The sequence below is a fragment of the Monodon monoceros genome, unplaced genomic scaffold (assembly GCF_005190385.1).
Source record: "Monodon monoceros isolate NGI ecotype Baffin Bay Population unplaced genomic scaffold, NGI_Narwhal_1 Super_Scaffold_18, whole genome shotgun sequence".
Classification (NCBI taxonomy): Eukaryota; Metazoa; Chordata; class Mammalia; order Artiodactyla; family Monodontidae; genus Monodon; species Monodon monoceros.
The window spans coordinates 45,422,472-45,450,148 of NW_021703774.1; the positions used below are offsets into that span (position 1 = coordinate 45,422,472).

General features: G+C 41.3%; 2 protein-coding genes and 1 pseudogene across 16 annotated transcripts in view; 1 reads left to right on the top strand and 2 right to left on the bottom strand.

Annotated features, from left to right (window-relative positions):
- Positions 1-18,816, bottom strand: part of SMG7 (SMG7 nonsense mediated mRNA decay factor) — a 69,661-nt gene extending 50,845 nt beyond the window's left edge. For 5 of the 10 annotated variants that reach the window (XM_029227325.1, XM_029227323.1, XM_029227326.1 and 2 more), the window contains exon 1: positions 18,543-18,816. In XM_029227325.1, the coding sequence (XP_029083158.1) occupies positions 18,543-18,571 (29 nt within the window). In that variant the 5' untranslated portion in view covers positions 18,572-18,816. The remainder of the gene's footprint in view (positions 1-18,542) is intronic. The other 5 variants (XM_029227319.1, XM_029227318.1, XM_029227317.1 and 2 more) reach the window with 1 other exon arrangement.
- LOC114898196 lies at positions 4,606-8,475 on the bottom strand (annotated as a pseudogene). The gene has a single exon (XR_003794295.1). The product of XR_003794295.1 is annotated as a 60S ribosomal protein L3 pseudogene (transcript).
- The window catches only part of NMNAT2 (nicotinamide nucleotide adenylyltransferase 2), a 200,787-nt gene continuing 191,599 nt past the window's right edge, over positions 18,490-27,677 (top strand). For 3 of the 5 annotated variants that reach the window (XM_029227327.1, XM_029227331.1, XM_029227332.1), the window contains exons 1-3: positions 18,490-18,708; positions 21,350-21,482; positions 22,696-22,779. The gene's annotated coding sequence lies outside the window, so the exon portion shown is untranslated. Of the gene's footprint in view, positions 18,709-19,950; positions 20,120-20,676; positions 20,743-21,349; positions 21,483-22,695; positions 22,780-27,677 lie in introns of those variants that run through there. The other 2 variants (XM_029227329.1, XM_029227328.1) reach the window with 2 other exon arrangements.

Genomic DNA, 27,677 nt, shown 5'->3' on the forward strand with positions numbered 1-27,677 from the left:
TAATTTTATATCCAGCAAAAATATCCTTTAAAACTGAAGGTGAAACAGATATTTTTAGAAACACAAAAGCTGAGAAAATTTGATGCCAATAGATCAATACCATAAGAAATATTAAAAACAAGCTCTTGAGGCTGTTAGAAAATGGTACCAGATGGAAACCTGGAACTACACAAAGAGATGAGGAGTGTCAGAAATAATAAACATGTAAGTAAATGTAACTTTCTTCTTCTGTTTTTTTAAAATTTATTTATTTAATTTTTGGCTGCGTTGGGTCTTTGTTGCTGCGCACAGGCTTTCTCTAGTTGCGGCGAGCAGGGGCTACTCTTCATTGCGGTGTGCAAGCTTCTCCTTGTGGTGGCTTCTCTTGTTGCAGAGCACGGGCTCTAGGCATGTGGGCTTCAGTATTTGTGGCACACAGACTCAGTAGTTGGGGCTCGCGGGCTCTAGAGCGCAGGCTCAGTAGTTGTGGCGCACCGGCTTAGCTGCTCCGCGGCATGTGGGATCTTCCTGGTCCAGGGCTCGAACCTGTGTCCCCTGCATTGGCAGGCGGATTCTTAACCGGTGCGCCACCAGGGAAGTCCTACTGCTTCTTTTTTTAACCAGGTATAAGGCACCATGCTAAGAACTTTTACTCTGTTATCTAATTTATTCCTTCTCAAACCCTAGGAAACATATTATTTCCATTCTAACACTGAGGAAACTGGAATCAAAAGGCTAGATAACTTACCCAAGATCATACACCCCGTTTTCAAACTCAGGGCTGCCAGAAAGTAAAGGCCTTACTCTTAAATCACTATACCTTTAAGTGCTGTGCTTGGCTAATGCTCATATTTGGAGTATCAGGCTAAACTTTCTGATAATATAGCTCCACTTTTGAAAGCAAAGTAACACACTGACAAGGTAAATCCCATGAGAGATAACAGCTTTCGATATAAGAATTATCCTAACATAACAAGAAAAAGACAAATAGAAAAAGTACCAAATTCAAATAGAGTTAGAAAACAAAACAAAACAAGGAAACACATGAAGACATAAACAAGGCCAGAGCAAAGAGTCATAACAGACATTAGTAAACTGAAATACATTCATACATGCTTTGAATGAATATTCATCAAATATATGCAAAGATTCCACTATGCATCAGGCACTGCAGAGGCCTTAGGGATACAAGTGTTAGCAAAACAGTCCCTGTCCTCAATTAAAAAAAGAGTCTTTGGAGTTAAAAACAGAAGCCTTTGGTGACCTGACCAAGTAGTTTCAGTGGAAAGGTAGGGGTAGAAACCAGAGAACAATGGGTTGAGGGAGTCAGTATAGACCATGTTTATAAGGTGATAAATGGGGAAGATAAATATAGAACAAATGCTAGGGAAGGACAGGTTAAGGGAAGCTTGCTCAAATGTTTATGACAAAGCTCCAATTAAGGAGGGAAAAGGTTGAATATAAAAAAAGTCTGTGGGCTTCCCTGGTGGCGCAGTGGTTAAGAATCCACCTGCCAATGCAGGGGACACAGGTTCGAGCACTGCTGCGGGAAGATCCCACATGCCAGTGGAGCAACTAAGCCCATGCTCCACAACTACTGAGCCTGCGCTCTAGAGCCTGTGAGCCACAACTACCGAAGCCCGCACACCTAGAGCCCATGCTCCACAGCAAGACCGCAATAAGAAGCCCGCACACGCAACAAAGAGTAGCCCCAGCTCGCCGCAACTAAAGAACGCCCGTGATCAGAAATGAAGACCCAACGCAGCCAAAAGTAAATTAAAAAAAAAAAAAAAAAAAGTCTATGAGATCCAGAGCAAAAACAAAGAAAACCACCTTAATAAGGAAGATGAGAACCTTTTCCTTTCTAAGAGCGACAGAGGCAAGGACTAGTAGAGGAAGGAACAGGAAGCAGATCAGTCCCACCAAAAGGTTTTTATTTTTATGTTCAAATAAAGACCATTTGCTAAGACAGTAAAACTTCAATAAAACAGCAGAAGTTTAACTACTGTAAAGAAATGGGCAAAACTGGGGGGGAAATCAACTAATAGATATTGAAGTGGAAGACTGCATTTAAACAACTGGCCAGTCTGTAAGATTTTTTTTCCAGTGAGGCTATCCATAATACCCAAAGAAGCATATTTTCAGAATCATTCAGAGCAGATTTTCCTAGACAAGTGAGCTGGGAGGACAAGAGGACTGAGGATACTGGTAAGACAGGTTAAAGTAATATATCAAAAAATGGGCAGAAGAGCAAAAACAGGAGGAGGAAGAAAAGAAAAGAGCAGGAAGTGACTAATAGCGAAAAATTTGGAATCTACACTGGAAGTCCTGAACAGAGAAGCAGCTGGATTAATGCGGGTCAGGCTGTGGTCAAAATGGAATGGTTGAATGTAAGAAGACTTTAGAGGTAGAAGAATTCTGAAGAATGAAGTCTAAGATATAATATGGACATACATAAAGGTTAATATATTAAAGAGAAAGATTAAGAGAGAAAAGAAGAGAAAAAGGAGAGCTGCATTTTAAAGTGTTCTAAGAAAACATCAGTTCTATGAGCTGTGACATAGCTTTGGAAACACCAACCTCTATCTCCCTCTTGGAGGTTCATAATACACATTAGCATGTTACAAACTATGAGAAGTCTTAAATAAAGAATTCAGTTTAACCCCGTATTTTGAAATTTATTTTGCCTTGGATATACTGAGAACCCTAACATATATGAATTTCCCATGTTCAGCGGAATACACTCTGGGAAATGCTAGAGTATTGGATAGACTTGTCTGTGTGTAATACAAGTAAAGACATCAAGGAATCTGCTTCAAAAAAAAGGTGAGATCATGAGACCTTCAGTACTGATGAGGATGTACAGAAACAGGTACTTTTCAAACACTGCTAGGGCCAGAATAAACAGTACAAACTTTCTGGCAACATCTACCAGGCATTATTTCCCCACTGCTGCTGTAACAGATTACCACTAATTTAGTGGCTTAAAACAACACAAATTTTATTCTCTTACAGGTCTGAAAATCAGAAGCCTGAGTGAGTCTCGGTAAAAATCAAGGTATCACCATGGCTGCGATGCTTTCTGGAGGCTCTAGGGAAGAAACCTAGTTTTTGCATTTTCCGTGTTATTGAGACTACCTGCATTCTTTGGCTTGTGACCCCCTTCCATTCCAACAGGATGTTATCCTCTGTGGTTCTTTTCTTTTCTTTTAAATTTATTTATTTACTTATTTTTTGGCTGCTTTTGGGTCTTCGTTGCTGCACGCGGGCTTTCTCTAGTTGAGGCGAGCAGGGGCTACTCTTCGTTGCGGTGCGTGTGCTTCTCACTGCGGTGGCTTCCCTTGTTGTGCAGCATGGGCTCTAGGTGCGTGGGTTTCAGTAGCTGTGGCACGTGTGCTCAGCAGTCATGGCTCTCAGGCTCTAGAGCACAAGCTCAGTAGTTGTGGCACACAGGCTTAGTTGCTCCACGGCATGTAGGATCTTCCCGGACCAGGGCTTGAACCCGTGTCCCCTGTATTGGCAGGCAGATTCTTAACCGCTGTGCCACCAGGGAAGTCATGTCTCTCTGGTTCTGATTCTTCTGCCTCCTTCTTCCACAGTTAAAGGATTCTTGTGATTACACTGGGCCCACCAAAAAATCCATGATAAACTCTTCATTTTAAGGTCAGCTGATTAGCAACCTTAATTTCTTTCCCCTTGCCATGTAACATAATATATTCATAAGTTCTGGAGATCAGGATGTAGACGTCTTTTGGGAGGCGTGTTATTCTGCCTACCACGCTTAATAAAATATTTTGAAATGTGCATATCCTGTCATTCAAATAAGCATGCACAAGAATATGTGTGTACCAGGATGTTCATTACAGCATTTTTTAATAATAATAAAGTATTGGTAACAACACACATTTTCATTGTTAGGAATTCAGTTTAGAAAATTACAGTACTCCTGTAATTTTCAGCATGCTGACGTTTCCAATGATGCTTTAGATATATAATTATGAACATGTCTTTGATAAAATGTCAAGTGACAAAAGAAAGATTACAAACTATATAAATGAGAACAATCCCAGTTGTTAAAACTATATACATACATATGTTTATACAAGTATGTGAATGCTAATATACATATAAAAAAATAACTGAAAGGCTACACAACCCTGGATGGTAGGGTGACTATAAGTTCCTGTGTGCCTGGAACAGTCCAGATTTATGCCTGATGTCCCAGCAATAATTAGCACTCTCTTTCACTGTTATATGATCACTCTTAAAATTTTCTGGGTTTTGTTTTGTTTAAAACAAGTATGTATTACTTTCCTGGATGCAGAAGTGGCAAGAACCAGATCTATATTACATGTGAAATTTTTAAAAACTAAAGTAATTTTTAAGAAATATGTTTTCTAATATATTAATCTGCAAACACTAATCGTGAATCATCTAAATTATATATATATATTATACCACTTGACAGCATCAATGGCAAACAGATACCAAAAGGGAAAATTTTTCATTTTTAAAAGCACTGCCCAAGTGTGTACAGTGGACAAGGAGGGAGCAGATTAAGGCCAATGCCAACTCTGCCACTAATGAGGTACTCATTTTCCTTCTCTACAAAATGCCAATCCAGTTATGTAAGGTTATCGGATAGAAGAACTTAAGAAGACAATTATATAAAAGCATTCTGAAAAGTATAAAGCACTAGTAAAATGTAAGATGATACTCTTGAGGAATAAAACAGCCTACTTCAGAGTTAAGACCTGTCAACTACCTTATACCCATTTAAGGCACAATTGCTGCCAACCAACTCAAAGACTACAAGTTTTAAGGTATATATTCATATTCAGAAATGCAGAAAATGAAAACAATGCATAAATTAGGCTCTTTACCCACCTAGAACTATGGTGGGTTTTATATATACATCTTCCCATGTAATTCTCCCAATACTTCTATCATTGTCATTTTATAGACAGGAAAATACAGAGCAAAGAGCTAAAACTAGAGAGGTTTAAGGTCACACAGCAGAGCTGGGATCTGAACTCAGGATAACCTAAATACAAATTAGGCCAATCTTAATTCAAAGGCTTTGCTCATTCAACTGACTATACTATGTTGTTTTCATAGGAAGCCAAAAAAAACCCTGTATTGGTTTACAGACAACCTAATTAACATATTTTTAAATTAATTAAGATATTTTAAATTAGCAAGTGACAAACATGTTAACATTTTCAGAATCTATGACCAATATGCCTTAACCTGAGGCAATATGCCTGGAGTTGTGCTTCTTAATATTCTGACCCTTTTTCATGGAGAAGCAAAGCAAAGCTAATGATTATTTTAGACAAATAATATTATTATTTCAGTTATCTAAACTAAGCAGAATTTTCTTTTTTTTTTTTTTTTTGGGGCCACGCTGTGTGGCTTGTGGGATCTCAGTTCTCTGAGCAGGGACTGAACCCAGGCCCTCGGCAGTGAGAGCACAGAGTCCTAACCACTGGACCGCCAGGGAATTCCCTAAACTAAGCAGAATTTGAGAAATATGTATTTTAGATATTAAAACACAAAATTTTCACGTTAAAATATCTACACAAACTGTGTATGTGTGCAGAAGTACAAAATTTTGCAGATGCCCTAATATACTTTTTATATCCAAATTCATCCTGTGGTGGTTCTCTTAGCACTATGCTTTTTATCTTTTCCCACCAGCAATAAAAAAATTTTCAAGTAAGTATACCTCTAACTCATCTTTTCTTTGAATACCATCTTCCAATTCCATTTTACTCTGATTATCTTATACCTCATCACCACACAGTATCTCAAAGAAAATTTGGTTAGTTGTTGCCTGGTGAAGAACTAAATAATAATTCATGACCTTTCTAAGAAGCAGTATTAGTAAAACACATTCTAATATACTATATTCCAACTAATACAGCACTGAAATAGTAGGGCTTTGGGAAGAGGAGGGATGGAAAAAGGACTCAACATGGTCAGTGAACCCATGGAGTTTTTGGAAATAGACTGAGGATATTAATGCATCAATACAGCAATTCTTTAAATATAATAGATTTCAGAATCATGCTTCTCACTTAAGACAGACACAACAGAAGGGAAAATGCCATCAAGAACTGTGGGAACAAAATGTTAATGATCAAAAAGGGTCTACAACGGTTTTTTTTCTTTATGACAGATTTGAAAAAGTTAAATCCAAAGAGACTTCACTTAATGTTCTGATCTCATCCCCCAATGCTACAGAACTCCTTTCCGCACCTCCGCCTTCGATGTTTGATCTCAACAGGTGAGGGATTCTATAAAATAAGTCTATAAACTCAGTTATTTTCAGAATTTTCATGTATTCATTAAAACTCCCCCCATAATAATTTAGTAATGTTCCAAACAACTAATTTTTGCCTAAGATGAGGCTACTGTCAAAAACATGGAAAGGAAATTTAAATATTTATGTATCTTAAAGGAAATACTGGAGGCATTACATAAATTTCTCATCTCTTAATAATATATACAACAAACATCAGCCATTTAAGTATAAATTATTCCCGTAAGACTAATGAAAGGTTTATTGAAAGAGAACCTTAGACTCCCAAAGGAAATGCAGAACGAGATTTAGAGTTCCTCCAACACACAGTCCCCAAGCATTTACTCATTCTGCCTGCTACATTCTTCCCTTCTTTTTTTTTCCCCCCACTGGAAAATAACTTTATTGAGATTCTACCAGCTGTATAATCTGTTCTGACATTAGGCCCCTTCTTCCTTTGCAATTCGGTCCTTCTTAAGTGGTCCCATGAACGCTTTCTTCTCCTCCACAGTCTGGAAGCAGCCATGGCCAAATTTGGAGGTGGTGTTAATAAACTTAAGGTCAATCTTCTCCAGGGCCCGCCGTTTGGTCTGCACCAGCAAGGACTTGCCAAGGGTGAGCTCTTGGTTCCCACCACGCAGCCTTTGAGCATGACAAAGTCATTGGTCACTTCACCGTAGTGGACAAAGCCACCCAGAGGGTTGATGCTCTTGTCAGACAGATCGTAACCAGTAAAGGCATTGTTCTTGATCAGTTTGCCATCCTTGATGAGGTAGCCCTGGCCAATCTTGTAGATCTTCTTGTTGATCTCGGTGTGGTGATGGTAGCCTTTCTGCCCAGCCTGAGCCACAGAGAAGGCCACCCGTGCAGGATGCCACGCCCCAATACAGGCAACCTTTCGCAGCCCTCGGTGGGTCTTACGGGGCAGCTTCTTGGTGTGCCAACGGCTGGTGACCCCTTTGTAGCCTTTGCCCTTGGTCACCCCAATGACATCAATCATCTCATCCTGCCCAAACACTTAGTTCACAGGGACCTGCTGCTCTAGCCTCTCTCGGGCCCAGTCCAGTTTTTCGGCCTCAGTGCCTCCGTTCAGCTGGATCTCCATGAGGTGGGCCTTCTTCTGGCGTAGAGGAAGCAGGCGCATCTGGGTGTGGGCAATGACACGAATGACCTGGCAGTACTTCTTCATGCTGCTGAAGTCCCTCTCCAGCTGCTTCTTGCCATCTACATCCTGCCACTTCTTACAGTATTTGGTGAAGGCCTTCTTCTTAGATTTATGCCAGTTCTTATAGAAGTGCCTTTTGCATTCATCACTGATATGCTCAGCAAAGATGGTCTTAAAGGTCCGGAGGCCTCGAGGTGTTTCCACGTAGCCCACAATGACCATGGGTGGCGTCTCCACGATGGTCACAGCCTCCACAACTTCCTTCTTGTTCACCTTGGACCCTGGCCTATCGACCTCCCTCACAATGTGGGTCATGCCAGCCTTGTAGCCGAGGAAGGCTGTGAGGTGCACGGGCTTGGAAGAGTCATCCTTGGGGAAGCTCTTCACCTTCCCGTGGTGCCAGCTGCTGTGCTTCCGAGGCAGAAAGCCCAGGGACCCATGCCTGGGAGCAGAGAACTTCCTGTGAGACATCCTGCCGTCGGATGCTGCCGGTAAAGCTTCTCTTCTTTCTTTACCTGACTAATCCTACTCATCCTGTAAGACTGAACTCATGAGTTCAACTCCAGAAGCTATCTCTGAACTCCCAGGCAGTAAAAGTTCCACCTCCCTCAATATATTCATGGCATCCCTTGAAAACATTTACCTTGGTATTTACCACATTACAGCTACCCCTTGGTATCAGCAGGGGATTGATCCCCAAATGCTCAAGTCCCTTATATAAAATGGTATAGTACTTGCATATAGCCTTTGTACATCCTCCCCATCCTCCTGTATACTTTAAAGCATCTTTAGATTACTTATAATACCTAATCCAATGTAAATGCTATGTAAATAGCTGTAAATAAAATGTAAATGCTACGTACACAGTTGCCTGCACTTGGCAAATTCAAGTTTTGCTTTTTGAACTTTCTGAAAATTTTTTCCCCAATATTTTCCATCCACAGTTGGTTGTATCCACGAATGTGGAACCCGCAGATACAGAGGGCCAACTGTATATTGAAATATCTGTGCAACATCTCCCTCAGGAGACCACTAGCCTAAGAAACAAAAACCAGTTCATTTGCCTTTATGTTCTTAGAGCCTAGCACTGGCATTCGTAAGTATTCCATAAATGTTTTGCAAAAATGAAACAAAGCATGAAAACTCTATTCAACACCCATTATGTACATTACGCATTTAAAAATTGCTGAGACATGATCTCTATCATACTCAGTCTAGCTGCAGAGATAATTCACTTACATAAAAAAAAGAGGTCACTACAAATTTAAGAAATTATAAGTACCAAATGACTGAGAGACAGGAAATGCTACAGAAAGTCAATGACTGCAGAAATCACCCGGGTGGACATGAAATTTTCCCACAGAAGGTGAAACTTAAGAGAGTGGAGGATAGTACCTCCTGCAGGGGAAATGGCCTTGGAAGACAGATTAAAGCAGGAGTGGATAAACCATGTTTAGAAGACAATGAGTAGGTTACTCTAGCTAGGGCAGTTGACTCTTTTCAAGAGGTAAGGAGATATCATGTGACAGAGATAGACGAGGGTCATTTTATGGAAGGCCAAGAATGCCAAACTAAGGAGCTGAAGTGAGGGGAAGCCACATACAAATGCTTGTAAATAGAAGCAATGCAAAATTAATTGGCAGGGGCGTGGCGGGCGGGGGACAGGTGGTGGAGTCTGAAGGAGAACCGGAATTTAGTAAATATGTGAACTTTTTTTAAAGGCTGACCACAATTTTATGAGATCAATGTTCAATTTAAAGATAAAGAAATCATGGGCTTCCCTGGTGGCGCAGTGGTTGAGAGTCCTCCTGCCGATGCAGGGGACGCAGGTTCATGCCCCGGTCCGGGAAGATCCCACATGCCGCGGAGCGGCTGGGCCCGTGAGCCATGGCCGCCGAGCCTGTGCGTCCGGAGCCTGTACTCCGCAACGGGAGAGGTCACAACAGTGAGACACCCGCGTACCGCAAAAAAATAAAGAAAGAAAGAAATCAAGACCCAGAGATGTTGTTAGTTCAAAAACAGAGAAAGTAGTGGGTAGTGTTTAAAAACCCAAAGTCAATGCTTTCTTCTTGCTACTTCCAAGAACTGCAGGCAAGGTACAAGGTGAATACTATTTCAACAGTTATATATATAAATTGACAGTGCTGGAAATGAAAAAGAACAGACAACAGGAAGGCAGCATTTCCAAAGTGGTGTATGTGTGGAAGAGGGTGAGGAAAAAACTGGGAGAACTCAAAGATGACTGCAAGGTTTTAAACCTGAATGGGAGGATGGGGAGTGGCAGCACCAATGAGGAAAATGAGAAAACATGAGGGATAGGGGAGAAGAGAAGGGTAAGGATTAATTAAGAGTTTACCTTTAAGAGTGCTGACTTTGCTGTGACAGAAAGACTTCTAAAATTAGGAATGTCCAGAAGGCAGAGGTGCAAAATTATCAATTAGTCAGTGCCAGTGGCTAAATTCCAGGCATTATATTGACACATAGCTAAAACTTACATGCTTACTATATGCCAGAACTATCCCAAGCACTTTACATGTTAACTCACTTGACCTTTATAACTCTAAGGGAGAGATGCTACTACTACCCTCACTTTTCAGATGTGGAAACTGAGGTACAGAAAACTTAAGCAGCTTGCTCAAGGTAATACAGCTAGTAAGTGTTAGAGCTGTGCTTTGGATCCAGGCTGTTCTGCCCCAGAGACCATGCTCTAAACCACTGGTCCCCAACCTTTTTAGCACCAGGGACTGGTTTTATGGAAGACAATTTTTCCACGGATTGGGGGGGGATGGTTTCAGGATGATTCAAGTGCACTGCATTTACTGTGCACTTTATTTCTATTATTATTACATTGTAATATATAATGAAATAATTACACAACTCACCATAATGCTGACAGGAGGCAGAGCTCAGGTGGTAATGAAAGTGATGAGGAGTGGCTGTAAATACAGGTGAAGCTTTGCTAGCTCACTCACCAGCCGCTCACCTCCTGAGGTGCAGCCCGGTTCCTAACAGGCCACGGGCCGATGGCGGTCCCTGATCCGGAGGTTGGGGATCTCTGCTCTAAACCACTATACTCACTATACTCAATTACACTTTGTTATGTATGATCCTATGCTTATGCCTATTTCACTAAATAGTTTATAAACTCTCTGAATGGCAGGCATGATATCTTTTACCAATTTGTCTCTGCAGGACTTAGCACAATGATTTATACTAAGTAGGTGCCTGACAGATTTTAAACAATGATGATGGGGTGACAGCAAAGTACCGTGACTTCTGAGGAAAAAAAATGTTAAAAGAAAATAGAGGAATATGGCCATGCTTTTCTTTTTGCCATAAGTGGGGTGAGGTGGACCAGGAAAGTAAGATAAAATAAGAATCAGAATCTCAGTGCTAAAAACAACAGAGCTCACGAAGTTCCTGTACGGCCGCTGTGTGTACATCATAGCAGCTATGAACTATACGGTAATTTTGTACTTACTTATAGGCCTGGTAAAACTACTTGAGAGTATATTCTCATTTCATCTCCAGGGACCTGGGATATATCTTGGTGCAAACTGAATGTTTACTGATGGGATGGATGGATGGATATGAGAGGGACACAGAAAGACAGAGAAAGGAGAGCAAAAGTCTGTGTGTGAGAGAGAAGAAAACAATCAATGGATGAATTTGGCCATTAGGTCTTTGGCATCTTTGGAAAGGTTAATTCCAATAAAGTGCTAAGGAAAAATAGCTGGATTACAAGGGACTAAGGAAAAGAAGATGGTAAATAAAAGGAAAAAGAGGGCTTCCCTGGTGGCGCAGTGGTTGAGAGTCCACCTGCCAATGCAGGGGACACGGGTTCGTGCCCCGGTCCGGGAAGATCCCACATGCCGCGGAGCGGCTGGGCCCGTGAGCCATGGCCGCTGAGCCTGCGCGTCCGGAGCCTGTGCTCCGCAACGGGAGAGGCCACAACAGTGAGAGGTCCGCGTACCGCAAAAAAAAAAAAAAAAAAGGGAAAACACAGTACAGGGCATACTTGAAATTGTTAGCCATAAAGGAAAGGTAAGGAAGGACAGAGCTTAAAAGGAAAACGGGAACAGGAAAGAATTTTTAACAGAAGGCTGATATTGGTCCACAAAAGAGAAGACTAGTAAAGGGAATAATTAAAAAGACTAAAAGAAGAAAAAAAAAGACTAAAAGAAGAGAGACAGCACATCTGAAATAAGGTTCTTGGAGGAATAATATATAAGGAAGAGCAGAGGTAAAGAAAGGCATTCTGCAGGACTCAACTAGCCAAACTGTTTTTCTCTTTTCGAGACCTATACCAGCCATCAAGTCTTCAGGAACTACCACTTCACATATCTCTAGTTCTCTGTCCATAACCAATCTTATGCAAGAAAAACTTAGAAAGGCCTGGCCAGAATTCTAATGTCATATATTAAATGGGAGTGAATAAAATTTTTAAAAATGTATTTGGAATAAAGGAGCCATGAGATGCCTGAAATGTCAATTTACCCAATAATCCACTTTTTAAAACTCCCATCCATATTTCAAAACCCAGATAAAATCTCACCTCCTCCAAGATACCTTCCTCACCCCAACTCCGTTGGAATAAAGTTCTTTTTCCCTAAACTTACACAGTACCTGTTTCTCTATCATATCACTTACCAGTTCATCCACTATTACAGTTACTTAAATGTCTTTCTCTAGTATCTTTGAGTTTCCCATAGGCAAAGCCCCTATAATTGTGCTCTGCACATAGTAAGTGCTCAATAACTGCCAGTAAAATAAAACACAACTTTTAAAAAAATATATTTAAAACTTGTACAAGTTTCTATGGGTGAAGTCTAAACATAGTAACTAGCCTATTACTACCTAAGAGAAAACTGCTAAGAGAAGCCTTGGAAATAATCTGTGGCTTTAAGGAGAAGAAAAAAACATGAATCTAAGTGAATCTGCACCCACGGGGAACTTCTGGCAACACGTGGAAACATTTTTGGTTGTCACAAATTGGGGAGAATGATACTGGCATCTAGTGGGTAGAGGCCAGGGATGCTGTTAAACATCCTGCGATGCACAGGATTGCACCCTGCAACAAGGAATTATCTAGCACAAACCCTGAACAACACTGTTACTTAGTCTACCTGATATTCCTAAAGTTTTCTTAACGTAGTCACCTACTCTTTCCACTGACTTAAAAACTGGGTCTCAGGGAAGGTGAAAACAACCTGCCTAAGCAGCTCCACTTACATGTTAACAAGAAAGGAGTTGGTTACAAGTTCTCACTTACCATGTGACATGTTTGCCAAAATGCCATCCCTGTATTTTTCTGTAACTGTTGATTAGCCCTTCTTAGTTATATGTAACCTCCTAGATCACTGTTAAGTCTATCCACAACAATTCAGCAACTAAATTAAAATATAGCTTGATTACAAAACTTAAATGGCAATATGTGATGACCATCTGCCAAAATGCCCACCTACAGATGAACAATCCACCATCCAAAAGATATCTGCTTAATAGTGTATTCTCTGAAAAAGATCAATCAGTTAAACAAACCCACCTAAACTTTCAGGTACTCATGCATGCCACCAATAACAAAAATCTGAAAGGCTAGCCACGTTTAGAGATGTAGTTGGAGGCTGCAAATGGTATTTCTCCACCATAAAACAAACTATCCCTTTTCAAGGCTGAACTCCCCTCCACCCCAAAATTGCCTCATGACAAACTTGCTACACTAGTGGGTCCATATCTTATTATAACATATCTTACAAAACAAAACAAAAACTCAGCAAATGCTTCATCTACCATGAAGGTAAAACACAGCAGCTGTCAGAAAGCAACGAAACACAGGCTAGGACAGGAAGTATACATTTTGAATCAACCGAAACCACAAGGGAGGCAGAAATTCACTGCTAAAATAATTTAGCCTGTTAATATCCAAGCAGGTAAAATGCTATTAACATTATTATAACAAAAAATAGACTTATAAAGCCTCAAGAGAGGGTCATTTTTTTTTCAAACAATTTTCCCACGTTTGGTAAATCGGCCATGTTTGGCTGATTTTCTGGGACCAAAGCTATTTTAAATCCTGGGCATGGGAGTGGGAGGGGGCTGGATGGGTCAGGGGGCGACTTCTCAACCATGTGAATTAATATCAGTGTGTGCTATAGGACTTCTTGAAGCTTCTAGCAACAGTGAATATCCAGTCCAGCATTACCAGATTCTTCCAGAACCTGGAGCCCACCCTATTTAGTATATTTATTTCTCCCAAATGATCCCATGACCTTGTTCGCCTCCCCAGGCTAGAATAAGACTCTGTTTGTTAATTTATCCAGTCTCATCCCCTCCCTTTACCTCCCTCTGTCTCAAGATTTACAGTGACATATTTTATCTTACAATATACTGGATATTTTAATTAGTACTTAAATGACAGCCATTTTTCTGCTGTCTCAGAAAAACAACCTTGTGGATGTTATATTACTTCTACTTCTGGTAACAAAGTTTCTGACAAAGAAATGTGCAACTGGAATGCACCTCTCCACCCATAGAGGTATCATGCAAAAAATTTCTAACAAAACAGACAATTTGTAGGCCTTTCCTGTCAGTGGTCTAACGCCAGGGATCAACTTCAAGTGGATCCCACAGGAAAACCTTCAGCATAAAAAGAAATTAAAGATAAAAAGAAGAGAACACTGGAGGAAAGAGGGAGGGGAGTATAAACAGTTGCCTCCCACAGTCACAGCAGATGTCATTCAGTGGCACCGGTGCCACCTTGTACCATCAGATTTGACCTGTTTGGTATTCCCTATGGCTATGATTATTCCACTATCTCATCTTCCAAAACAACTTCAATGATACCTTTCCTGTATGGTACTTCAATACTTCCCCCACCCATTTTTCCAACTTTGACATGTTAATTTCCATATTTCTATTCTTTCAAGTGCTATTCTCTTAAGGCATGAAATTATACCTCACCTACTATCTTCTCTATGGCCTATTCTCACCCTTCTTCCACCCTTCTCAAATGAACTATATTCAATACACCCTATTCTTTTACTCAACAAAGATGTCCAAGTCTTTACAAATCTTTCCATTTTATCATAAATCAAAAGAGAAAACACTGAAATTTTCTTCAATCCGAGTATTAAATTTCCAATGTTATACAGTCTAGAAGCCCCAAATTTAAGACCATTTCTTATTTTTATAAAATATAAGAAAGTATTCTCAACTTAATCATTTGGATAGGAGTCTTATTGGGTCTCCTATTTCAAAAAATGACACTCCCCTTCTAACAAAAAAAATTTCATCATCCTTTCTTGCCCAGAACATCACCCATCCAGAGGACAGGTTTCCTCTCCTTTCATCTATGCTCTACTGCTACAAGTCAAGACCAATTCAGTCCCCTTGCTGTTGAATTCCCTCTTTCTTTGTCTTACTGATGCTTCTTACTGCACATCCTCATTTCTCACTCTTTTGAAACTGCCATCTTACCACCCCACCATTTCAACACCAGACACCCCAGCTCATTTACTCTAAGAAATTAATTCAGCTGAGACAAAACTAATTTTCATCTACATGAGGGAAGGTCTGTAGCTGTGCAGTCTAAAAATTGCCCAGTCATGGTTGTACACCACTGACAAAGGTAGACAACAAAACTCTTCCTAAAGTGAAAGTCACAAAGAAAAACTGCTATACCCCCAACCACGCTCACTCAGCAATACCCAGCATTCTCCCTGGGTTGTCTATAAAAACCAATGGTTCCATATGCATCAAAGAAAAGAAAGTGAACATAATGCTTCCCTGAACATAGTCTCTAGTGTCTCACAGCAGACTTTCTTTTTTAATTTTTAATACAATTTTTAAAGGTTACTTTCCATTTACAGTAATTACAAAATATTGGCTATATTCCCCATGTTGTACAATACATCCTTGAGCCTGTCTTACACCCAATAGTTTGTACCTCCCACTCTTCCACCCCTATACTGCACCCCACTCCATCCCCACTGGTAACCACTAGTTATTCACAGCACTTTACTGGAATGATTATCTAAAGAAGAGAAAGAGGGAAATTCTGGCTGGTGCAAGCCTTACTTTATTATCTCTTCCCATTAGCCTCAGACTACTATTAGCCCTAAGACTTGCTTTATTTACTTAGGATAGATGAACAAGATTGAGAAAAGACTGGCTCTCAGGAATTTTTAAGTGATTCCAGGTCCTATGCCTGTTCAGTTTTGCCTATTCAACTTTAGCTGGAAAATTTAGGCTAAACATTGTGTTCATTCTTATTCTTTTCTCCCTCCTTCAATGAACTAAATTCATCTCAAGGTGTCTACTACTGATTCCGCAACCTAAGGGTAAGTCTTCCTTACCATGCTAACTTTAAAAACATAAGATACATTAACACAGAAGCCTCTCAAAGCCAACTGATCTTCCCATTAAAAATACCACCACTCAAAAAAAAAAAAAGAAATACCACCACTCTCCCAATCTGCTTTTCATTATACCTTTCCAGTCCCACTGCTACCACCTTATTTCTAACCCTTAACTGCCCACTACACAGATTCATCTTCCTAATACATAGCCATGAACATGTGATTTCCCTTCTAAACAAATCATCTCAGATTCTCCACTGTCCACCCATTTTAACCATAAACTACAGACCATAATATTCAAGATACTCTCAAATATGGGCACCTAATCAAATAGGCTTTCCCTGACCACGCTTGTTTATAAAAAACAGCACATCCCTATCTTGCTTTATTTTTCTTCCTAGTACTTTGTCACCACCTGGTAAACATATTTATCTGTTCATATGTTCATTTGTTGTATCCTTCTATTAGAAAATACTTTCCCATGGTCACTCTTTGGTTCACCACTGAATCCTCAGTGCCTAGAATACAGTAAGCTCTCAAGCCATACCTGTGGAAAGAATGGATGTCACACAGTATAGCTGATCTGGAGTTAGAAGACCTACATTTGAGTTAGAGCTTCCACAAACCAACTATATGATCCTCAACAATTTTAACTTCTTTGGGCTATACTTTCTTCATCTGTAAAAAGAAGGGGGTCATACTTAATAAGATATGAAACTCTTAAGTTTTTCCATCACCTTACATTCTTGTTTAACTGGACTGAATACCTCCCCCAGCACCCAACCCTCCTTTCCATATATCTCTGCTCAGTTTCCTTACATTTGGATTCCTCCTTCTCAATACACACTTCTCAGAATACTGTTTATCCTTAAGGTCCATTTTAAGTGCCATTTTCTCCTTGAAGCCTAACAAACTGTAAACTCTGCCAGAGGAGGGTGGAGTTCTCACTGTTCTACTCTCAGAAGTTATTATAATGCCTCCCATATAGGTGATCAACAAAATGACTGATGAATCATGTGTATGAATGAGAAAATAAAGGAAACTTTTCCTGATTCATCTCAATTGCTCAGGTAATCTCTTGCCTTTGGACTCATAAAACTGGCATCTTTCATGATCCTTACCATGTTTTACTTTCCTAATATATACTAATCTGCAAATCCCCTAAAATTAAGGACTGTCCTGATAGTTTCCATATCTCCTCTCTATAGCATCTATCATACATCTTTGCCACAGTTGTATTTATTAAGCTTATCTGATATGTTAAACAACAAACAGATAATAAAGGAGAAAAAGGACTTCGATATACAGGTATCATTCCAACTACCCACTGTACAGTTATTGAGCATACATGATGTGTGTTATTAAACTCAGGCATTCCACCATACTTGAAAGATCTCATCATTCCCTCCTCTACACACACTGCTTAATAAAACGATTACTACTTTCAAAAGCAGAATAGCTACCCTCATGTATCACCTAACTACAAACCTTCTCTTGAAACATACATGCAGGGATCCACTCACATATCAATACTTTCACTTCACTAAACAGCTAAAGTGACTTTTCTGCTCATTTCAGACTTCTACCCCGTCCAATTCCCTCCTCCACAAGGTATGAAACCACTTTTAAAATCATTTTCCCATAAGCCTGCCCTTCTTAGTTCTGCTACTGAAAGACAAAAAGGACCCGTTTCTGGATCTTCCTTCCCCTTTTCTAAGCAGTGGCAACTCCCCAATTAATCCCAGGCTCTGACAATCTTATTTTTCTCTGTCATCAAGATTTTGACCCTCGTTTACCTCTACCTCCAAGCTCTTATTCTGCATCCATGGAACCTTCCTAGCTGCACAATAGCTGGTGCAATACGCTCTCGCCACCATGTACTTGGTTCCAATGTGTCTGCATCTTCTTCCTCCTACAATGTGTGTCAATCGCCCCCTTAACCCTCCCCAGATACACATCACATACTTTCTCACTCTGCACCCATACGTCACTCTACCTCGACATACAAGTTCCTTACACCACTCTAATGAATCCACACGACTCTTAGAATGGTATCTCCCGACTGCACTGATTCTAACCCAGTTTCTTCGGGGGAACCCAACCGCATCCGTAGTGCCTCCTTCTTTCCTCACTTCCTCACCCATTCCCTTCTTTATGCCCTCCACCCGCACTCCGCCAACTAACTACAGATGACATTATTCCTCAGTACTTCCAACCCCAGAATGAAGAACAAACTCCAGCGTCCTGCGGTCTCCCCCTCCTCTAGTCCTCCCTCCCCGGCCCCACACACACCCCAGGTGTGCAGACTTCCACCTTGTCTTCTCCCCATTCATCGCTCCAGTCAATCCCACACACCACGTTTCCCCGCCACCGGGATCAGACACCTCCACACCCACCTCCACTCCGGGTCGCCGCCGCCTCCCCCCAACCCTCACTAGAGAGCCCGCGACCCGGGGCGCGCGCACACACACATTCTCACGCTTCCCTAACCTCCTTCTCCTCACCGAGACTAGCCGGCTCCGCTGGAACTCAGTCCTGCTCGCGGGGGCTAGGCACCCAAGTGTGTGCCTGCTCCGCCCCCTCCCGCTGATCCTCGCAGCCCCCGCCTCCCTGCCCGGGAAGGAGAGAACACAGCAACTCCCCCGCCACCCCGGACATACCACCTCTGTGTCTGTTGCTCCATGCCCCAACCTTCGGCCCGCTCCCCGCTACGTACAGGGCCGGCCTCGGCACTCACCGGAGATACTGCGCGCTCTGCAGGCTCATCCTCCGCCGCCGCGTCTTCCCGCGAAGCCTCTGTGGGTCTCTCAGGCTCCTCGGAGCGGCCCCACGGCACCACGGGTGCTGGCGGCCGCCGCCATCTTCCTCTCCTCCGGCTCCTCCTCGCTCAGCGGGGGTTGGGGGTGAGTGAGGCGAGGGGGAGGGAGCGGGGATAGCTGCTCTCGCTGCTTCTCCGGCCCGTGGGGCTCAGGGACACTCCGGCCCGGGAGGGGGGAGGGGAGGGAGAAGGGATAGGGGCGGGGTAAAGAGGAGGGAGAAGCAGAGGAAGGAAGTGGGGTCTCTCTCGCGAGATTTCAGCGGCGCCGGTCCCTCCGGGTGATTTCCGCCTCTCTGTAGCGCTCCCTCTTGGGATCAGTTAGCCGTGGGGCGCCTGTGCGGCTGCTGAGCGGCCCACTGGAGGCGATTGGCGGCTTCCGGCCAATCCACCCAGCTTCTCCCGCGCAAGGGGGCAACCCCAGCCTCACCGGGAACATCGAGCTCCAATCAACCGGGAGTTACACTCAAAGTCTTCCCCCGTCTTTGCACTCCACCCGATTTCTCTCTTCCTTTTTCCACTCCTCCACTCTTCCCTACCGGAAACGACGCCCCTTCCTCCTACAGTTCCGGCCGCCAGTCCCTTGTCTCTGGCCTGCCCTCGCGCCCTAGAGTGAAGCTAAGGACCCCCTCCTCTTTTCTGTGGCCCCACCCCCTGCACGCAGGGAGGCTGTTGGAGGGGATAGGGTGGAGCCCAGGGATGAAGAGAAAAGAAACCAATCGGATTGGATAAGCAGCTGCAAAGGCAACTGGAGGCTGTAGTTGTATTGTCATAGTAACCAATGTGTGCAGACAGAATGACCCTCCCTTGGCGAGTGGATTCCCCGGAAAGTGCCCAGGGTTCCCCCTGGCTTCCCTTCCATCTAAAGGCCTCCCCCTGGTTGGGAATCCGGGTAGTTCTCCTGGGCGGAGAAGTTCATTTTCTCCTCCCTTTCCCTTTCCCGCAGCAATGGGGGAGACCCCCAGGCATTCACCATGGGCTTTTCCACCCGCCTGCGGGCGGGAACCACCTCCATAGTTTTCCTCTCCGTGCCGGGCTTGGGGAGGGCTGGGCCTACGCAGAAGATGCTGGGCCTGAAGGCTGGTGGGCGGCGGGCTGGAGCAGGCTAGGCGATGCGGCGGCGCTAGGCTGCGAGGCGGGCGAGGGGTTTCCCCACAACCACCCCCGGCACTGGGAGGCGGGGTCCCGCCAGGACGGGGTCCCTGAGGGAGGAGAACGGCACACGACTGCCGAGATCCCTTTTCTGCTGACGGGGGCATACGACTTTCCCCGGCGGGTCGACCCCTTACTGAAATCCCCCAAACCCCACCCCACACACACTCTCGGCGACCTAGCCTCCTGCGAGCCCCCCACGCGGCCTTCACTAGCCACCTCCTGCCGCGAGGAGGCCAGCGTGAGAGTGGGAACTCATCTTGGAAGGCTAACAAGTGATTTTTCAGCACTTAGGGGACGTGGCGAGATGCTCACGACCGCCATCCCTCTGAGAGGCACCCCCCAGTGTGAGTCCCCCTTTCTTATCAAAAACAGACCTCCGAGTTCCTTTCTCCTTTGCAAACTTCCTCCTTCTCTCAGGCGTTTGTAGTATTTTAGAACTTGTCACTATGTATCTTTTGGGTTGGAGAGGAAAACATTGGGTAAAATAGTATCAAGAAAAACCTAGATACTTGAGCGAAGTTCCTATGAAAGGCTTCTAGGAAAAGGATTTTCATTCTTAGAACAAATCTTTTTGAATGTTTATTATGTGTATTTTGTCTCATGTTTGAGGCTAAAAAAGCAGAATAACGTAAATGGGCTCAATAATAATGAGTGTGTGAAAAGTAGCTGGAGAAGTCGTCGTGTTAGTGGTTTGAAAGAATTATTTGACATTTTACAAATTATATTTTCCATTCGTATTGTGGAGGCGTTTAAACAGCTATCCCAAAGTACTTTAGGATGTATAACGGTATAAACCCCTCCAGGAATGCAGCCCTCACTGGACAGTTAAAATCATAATTTTAATGGGCTGTTTTGGTTTGGCTCGGTCGGGGTACCTGATTCCTTTTGTCTTTCATGCTAGGTGAAAAGGCGCTATCAAAATCCTTCTCTGAGACCGCACCTATTAAAAGACTGCGCCAACGTCTGGGTAGGTTTGGAGGAAATGAAAGTACAAGCTACTTTGAAATAAATCCCAAGGACAGATTATCATTAACGACATAGAAACTGAACTATGCCCCTCGTGCTGCATGCGCCTACTGTGATGCAGTGTGACACGCGGTGATTGCAGCTGTACATTGCCCCGTGTCGTCCCTCCACCCACCGAGGGGCCGCCCACTCATGGGAAAGAGAGCCACCTAGTGAAAGATTGTTCTCATCTCTGGTTTAGGATCCGGCTTTTCTTCAACCCTGAGAGCCCAAGGATGGAGATTATGACTACATATTACCTAAAATACCTTAGATTTTCTTCCTGAAATTTATTGGTTAGATTTTTTTTAAAAGATCTTAAACAGAATAAAAGTTTATGTTGTGTGAAATAACCACCCCCTTAGTAATCATCCTAATAACACTTTTTATGTCTGTGCCTTATATCTCCAGTCAACAGTATATGAGCATATATCATGTCCCGCCTGACGATCTAGAAAACTATTAGTATCTTCTCATTTTGGAGATAAGGAAACTGGGGTTGGAAAAAATGAATCCTTTTGTTGTGTTGTTTGTTTGATAAACATTACTGAGCATTTATTGTGTTTCAGACACTGTCCAGGTTACTATGGATACTACCATGGAAGAGACATGGTCCCTGTCTTGGAGGAACCCACCTTCTGGTAGAGATACCAGAGAATAGAGACATGATTTGGATGCAATATTATGGGTGCAAAAATTAAGGTAAGAACAAAGTGCTTTAAGTGCACAGATGAAGGTCAGACATATAAGCCATCTTTATATTTTATAGCAGCTTTCCTAATAATGTTTCAAGGTTCTTCAATAGCTTTAGTGTCCCTACAAACTAGATAGAATAGTAACATTTAATTTTACAGATTGTAAAACATTGATGCCCATCTTGAAAATACCATTAAAAAATCAATAGGATTCAGAAGAATTATGACCCCCAATTTACATATTGCTTAATGTACATTTTCTAATCTCATCTCTTTCTACTAGAACCCATCAACAGATTTGTAGAATACAAGCACCTTTCTGCAATATTATTCACCTTTTCCCCCCTGCAGATAAAGATTACATCTAAACCAAAAGAAATTATAGATGAGAAGCTGTTTCATTTTGTTTAATCCTACATAATCTTAAATTTTTCAGTTTATGCCAAAGTGATTTTATTGAAAGACCATAAGCTAGGAGACCTGAGTGTGCATCCCAATTCTGCCATCTCAGTCTCTGAAGTTCAGTTTCTTCCTTGACCAAAATGGAAACATTACCTATTACAGGCTTCCTGTGAACTTTAATGATAATATAGGTGACTGACTATATGAGTGCCTGACATACAACACTGGTACTTGATGAACGTCAATTTATTTTTTGCCCTCTGCCCTTATATCAAGCTAAAACTAATAATTTAGAACTACTGCAGCATAAAATTATTTTTTTAAATAATAGTTTATCTAGTCTTTGTAATACTCATAAATCTGACCGCATACACAAATTTATTCTTATTCAGTGCTGAAAGATAGATTCTTTATCCATGACACTGAATACAGAAAAGAACACAATATCAGGACATTGTGAGTCAGATTCCAGAAGGTTGAAACTTTTTAAAAGCCATTTATCACTAAAAGCAGCCTAATATAACCACATTTCTGCCCAAGTAAACAGAGTGGCCACTTTTCAACTTGGCACCAAGTACTTGCCGAGAAGCTACTCTTAACATTGCTATCAAATTTACCCAGAGCTTTGGTAGCCTAATAATTAATACATAGTAAACCTGCTCCCTTTTTATAATACACATCTCACCTGTTCCATGAAACCTTAACAAGCACTAATTTATTTTAATATTTAACCTACATATTCTGATAGTTTCCCAATCATGTGTACAGTAGGTACTTAATGTGTTTCTATTTTGATGAGAATGCTTTGTCAATTGCAGTACTGAAGGACACAATGTATATGAAGCTGGCCCATGTTCTCCTCATTACTACACTTCAGGTGTGGAGCTAAGTGATTGAATCAAGTAAGTAATTCATTCTCTTCAAATAGTGAGACAGATACAAATTGACATTAAACTCAGGTCTCCTGTTGCTCAAGATTTCTCAGACTAAGGGTCAGCAGCCTTTCTCAAACAGTTCACCAAGTGTGAATTTATTCATTCATTTCTAAGAAGGCGTCACTGAGCCTCCTCCAGAACGGTCAGGAAGCATTGCAGTCCAAGATTTAAGAGAAGAAACTTCTGGTTTGGGAGACAGTGAGGTGACAGAGAATGGTAGTCAGAGCTAGCTAGCTCTCCTCCACTCTCCTAATATTTACTAACAGAAATCTTATTAATCTTCAAGAATTTCTCTCAACTCCCAGTAAGAAAATACCTCTGGGAAAGAACCACACCTTAAAATCCTATCTACTAATTTAATGAATGCAGGCCATCTGAAGAAGACAAAAAGAAATGCCCATAGGGAAGACCAAAGAGTATTAAAAAAGAAAATTAAAACCTTAGCCTCTTACACTTTATATTGTCCAAAGGCCTTGGTGTTCATGGATCTCTTTACTACTCCAAGCACAGTACTACTGAAACCATCTTGGGGTCCGTAGTCTAAAATCAATGTATTTCATGTCAAAATCTGTTGTATTACCCAGAAGCTGCCATTTTTTTTCCTTAGAACACACCACTAAAAAAAAAAAAAAAATCTTTCCCTATTTATATAGTCTCTCCTTTCCTAATTTCTGCAGGGGAGACAACTATTTTTGAGCACAGAGAATGTGATACTGATATTGCCATAAATCTGCTCTTCTTCAAAACCATAAGAAACCACACGTGGGCACACACGCTCATACACACATGCATGCCTTCCTCCTTTCCCTGCCTTTATTATTTTACCACTTCAATTTTCAATTCAAGTTAAAATGTGATATAGATGAAAAGCAAAGAAACTCAGGACATACGTTTCAAAGCTTACTTGGGTACTTATATGTACCCAAGTCCTGTTGTGCTTTGCTTAACTATCCTAGGGTCTTTTCTATTCACAGAAAAATTCTACATATTATAAACCTAGATAGTTTGTCCTGCATTTATAAAAATTCTTACTATCATTGGACTACTAGATATGAGAGCATATTCCAGAGCAAATTAGTGAATTAATGTATTCTTATAGTCTACATTTTAGCTATTTTAAGCTTAAAAATTTTTTTAATTCCTGGCTTGAATTTTCCTTTGGCTTTCCACTGCCCTCAGAATAAAGTCCCCAATCCTTAGGGTGACCTATGTGATCTGGTCCTTGCCTGCCTCTTCTCTAACGTTTCCTGAAGTCAGCACTCTAGCCACAGTGACCTTCTCTCAGGTCCTTGAATGGGTGGTCTTCTTTTCTACTCAGAGCCTTTACACAAGCTGTTCCCTTATCTAGATAACTCTTCTTCCTTCTTATGCTTCAAGCCTAAACTTGAACTTCTCTGGAAAAATCTTCTCTGCCCCACCTCCCATCAAGCTAGGTTAGCTACACCTATTACATATTCCCATAGCACCCTGCCCATCTTCTTCATGGCATTTGTCATATTTGTAATTATTCAGTGTCTGTTCCCTCCAGTTGGCTGTAAGCTCTGTAGTGCAAACACTGTACCTGTTTTGCTCACTACTGTATTATCACTCCACTACCAGGGTTGCTGATACAAGGGTGCTCAATAGATGTTTGTTGAATCAATTAATCTTGGGAAAAAAAGTAGAAATTTGGACCACGACTTTCATATAAATGCTTAAAATTTCTGAAGACCTTCCTATGGGATATAGAGGTCATTACTAAGCAATAAGAAAAGAACTCTGGGCCTTCAACCCATCCGAGGAATCTATTATATTTAACATGATGAAAGTTTTAATTAGATGAAATTTACTTGGGCAATGAGTAAAGAGCACACATAAGATTATGGGTAACTCATCAATTATCTCACCACAAAGTCTCATACTTCAATGTAGGAAAAAAGTCTTCAGTGTCCAAGTCACTTTTATTTAACCTTTATGTTTTCTAATTTGGGAATAGGGGAAGCAGTTAACTCTCTTATTATGTGGCAAAAGAAAAAACACTGCTGGGGAAGATGGCAAGAGAGAAGACAGTTTATCAGCTAGGTTGGAAAATAGGATAGAAAAATTAGATTTAAAAATTCAGAGGGTTCTTCCCTGGTGGTGCAGTGGTTGAGAGTCCGCCTGCCGATGCAGGGGACACGGGTTCGTGCCTCAGTCCGGGAAGATCCCACATGCCACGGAGCGGCTGGGCCCGTGAGCCATGGCCGCTGAGCCTGCGCGTCCGGAGACTGTGCTCCACAACGGGAGAGGCCACAAGAGTGAGAGGCCCACGTACTGCCAAAAAAAAAAAAAAAAAAAGGAAAGAAAATTGGATTAGAGTGTAGAATGGAAAGCTCATGTGATCTTTGTGTTTCTCACCAGAAAAGTGTTTATAAATTCTGGCCTTATTATTGTTATTTTTTTCTCCTGTAATGAGATAGTGCTAAATAAATTTAATGCAAGTTTCTTAAAGAAAGGGCCATTTGCAATTTCAAAGTAAATGAGATATTTAAGTTATATTTCTGGAGGCAGGCATGTTCTCCAAGTTCAATTAGATAATGTGTATAACATACCTAGGCTGTGCCAGGCACTTAGTAGGCAGTCAACAGGTGGTGCTGCTCTTGTTATGCATGTAAGGTAAATTAGAGCTTCACACACTCAGCTTCACACTCTAATTAATGTAGATTAAACTGGTTTTTTTAAATAAAACACAGAATGTTGTAAAATTGCATTTGGAGAGAGAGGTACACAGCATGCTGCCTTAAAACTGTATGACTAGTTGTATCATGTGACCAAGTATAAACTGCCAAGAGAGAAAACAGCTTTCATCTACTTACAGAGAATGTCTCAGTTCACTAGGAGTTTTATACTTGGATGAGATGAGATCCAAGGTCTGTCAAAACTGAAGAAGATAAGGAGGTTCATGAGGAGTGAAACCACCTGCTTGTGCGTTCCCTGCCCTCTTTCAAACTGACATTTCTGGCAGGCTCTCTGGCTCACTCTCTCGCATTGTCTTGCTCTCTCAACCACTGTCTGCAAGCTTTCCTTTATGGTCTCCAAGGTGATCCAATCCTTTGTCCAAGAGGATGTGCATGGTTTTAGTTCTTTAATAATGGCCCTATGGTAAACCTATAAGGCATGCCAACTATTGGGATGCCAACACTTCCAAAATGTAGGTGGCAGTGGCCTGGATGTTACAGAAGGTAATTAGTTTGTAGAAAGCAAAGTTGAAAATTACTTTTCTATAAGTATTTGTGGGACAGCTAAATTGTAGCATTAAAGCACAATAGGAATTTTAGGTAAAGAGTTTAGGGTCTATAAGGAATGTTCAAGTGATAATCAATTCCTATCTTTCTCTGCTCTTTCAAGACAAATCTAAATCTAAATCAATCCTTTACTTCTGGGAACCTTAATCTGGTTGTATCCTGATACTAAGGAGAAAGCTTGATGAGTTATGGATCGTCTAGAATTTTAGTATTCATTTACTCACTTTTTCATTCACTCAATCATCAAGAATATATTGCGAATTTTCTATGTATTGGGTCACATGCTAGTCACTGGGGTACAAACGGTGAATAATACAGTCTTGCTCTCAGGGTTTAAAGCTTAGAGGAGAATTAAGGGGCAGTTATACTATAGAGTGATAAAGCTGTTAGAGGTCTTTGGAACCATTGCACCTGGAGATCAAGTGAAGACATGCAATCGGATAATCCACTTAAGTGTCCTGGTCAACTGCAAAGTCCTTTAGAATGAGATTTTGCAGAGTTAACTTTTTCAAATTCTATTTCCCAGCAGCAAAAGAAATATATATAGTTCAACCACCAGAAAAGTGATGGAAAACCATAGCTGAAAGTATTCTAGACTAAAATATGCCTGAAAGATACAAACTATGTAACTCTATGTCATAGTTATATTTAAGTTAATATAACTTATATAAGTTCTATACTGCTGTATATATAAAGTATAACTCTGACATAGAATTGCATAGAAAATGGCAGAAATACAATATAATACTAAGAGCAATTGTTTTTGTGAGGCAAATTATTTGTGGGTGGCTTTTATTTCTTATATTTTTCAACATCTCCCACCAACTAAAAAGCTAAGTAGATTTCACTGTTTTTGGCGGTTGCTGTGGTTGTTGGGAATTTCATTGTTTGTCATTGTTTTTAAAGAATACCTGAACTATCTGCCAAGTTACAGAAGCCTGAGAGAAACATTGGAAACTGAATAGAAGAAAGATTAAAAATAGATGTAATAGCTTTTCACATACTGGTGATTGGAAAAAAAAGACTTCATCAGAGACAATTCCTAAGGCGTTTCCTATGGCTCTCACTCTAACACAATATCAGGTACTGATTCTTTTGTACAAAAGCTGATGAGAGTGATCATCTTTGAATACATCATTACTGACCTTCTTTGGCAATTTTGGATCTACTGGGAACCATCATAGCCTGAGAAGGATGAAATGCCCTAGATGGGATTCACAAAAGAATCACTTTACGTAATAAAAGTCTAAAATCAAACCTTTACTTAACCTTTTCGCCTTCTCTTACCTTTATAATTCTCTTCTCCTCATCCCTCAACTTTAGGTCACACCTGACCCCTCCCAGTTGTATAACAGCCTGTATTTCCTCCTTTCTCTGGAATGTGACCAGTCAGGAAACTCAACAGTTGCTTTTTTTTTTTTCCTATTTATGGGTGAGAAAGAAAAAGGGAGGCAGGAAAACTGAATTGAGAAAGAAGAAAGAGCAGGGAAAGAGAAAAAGAAAACTATAAAGTCTGGAGGAAGAGAAAGAAGAGATGCATGAGCAAAGAAGCACACTGCCTGGTGGTAGTAATAGTTGTGTTTTATATATATATATATATAT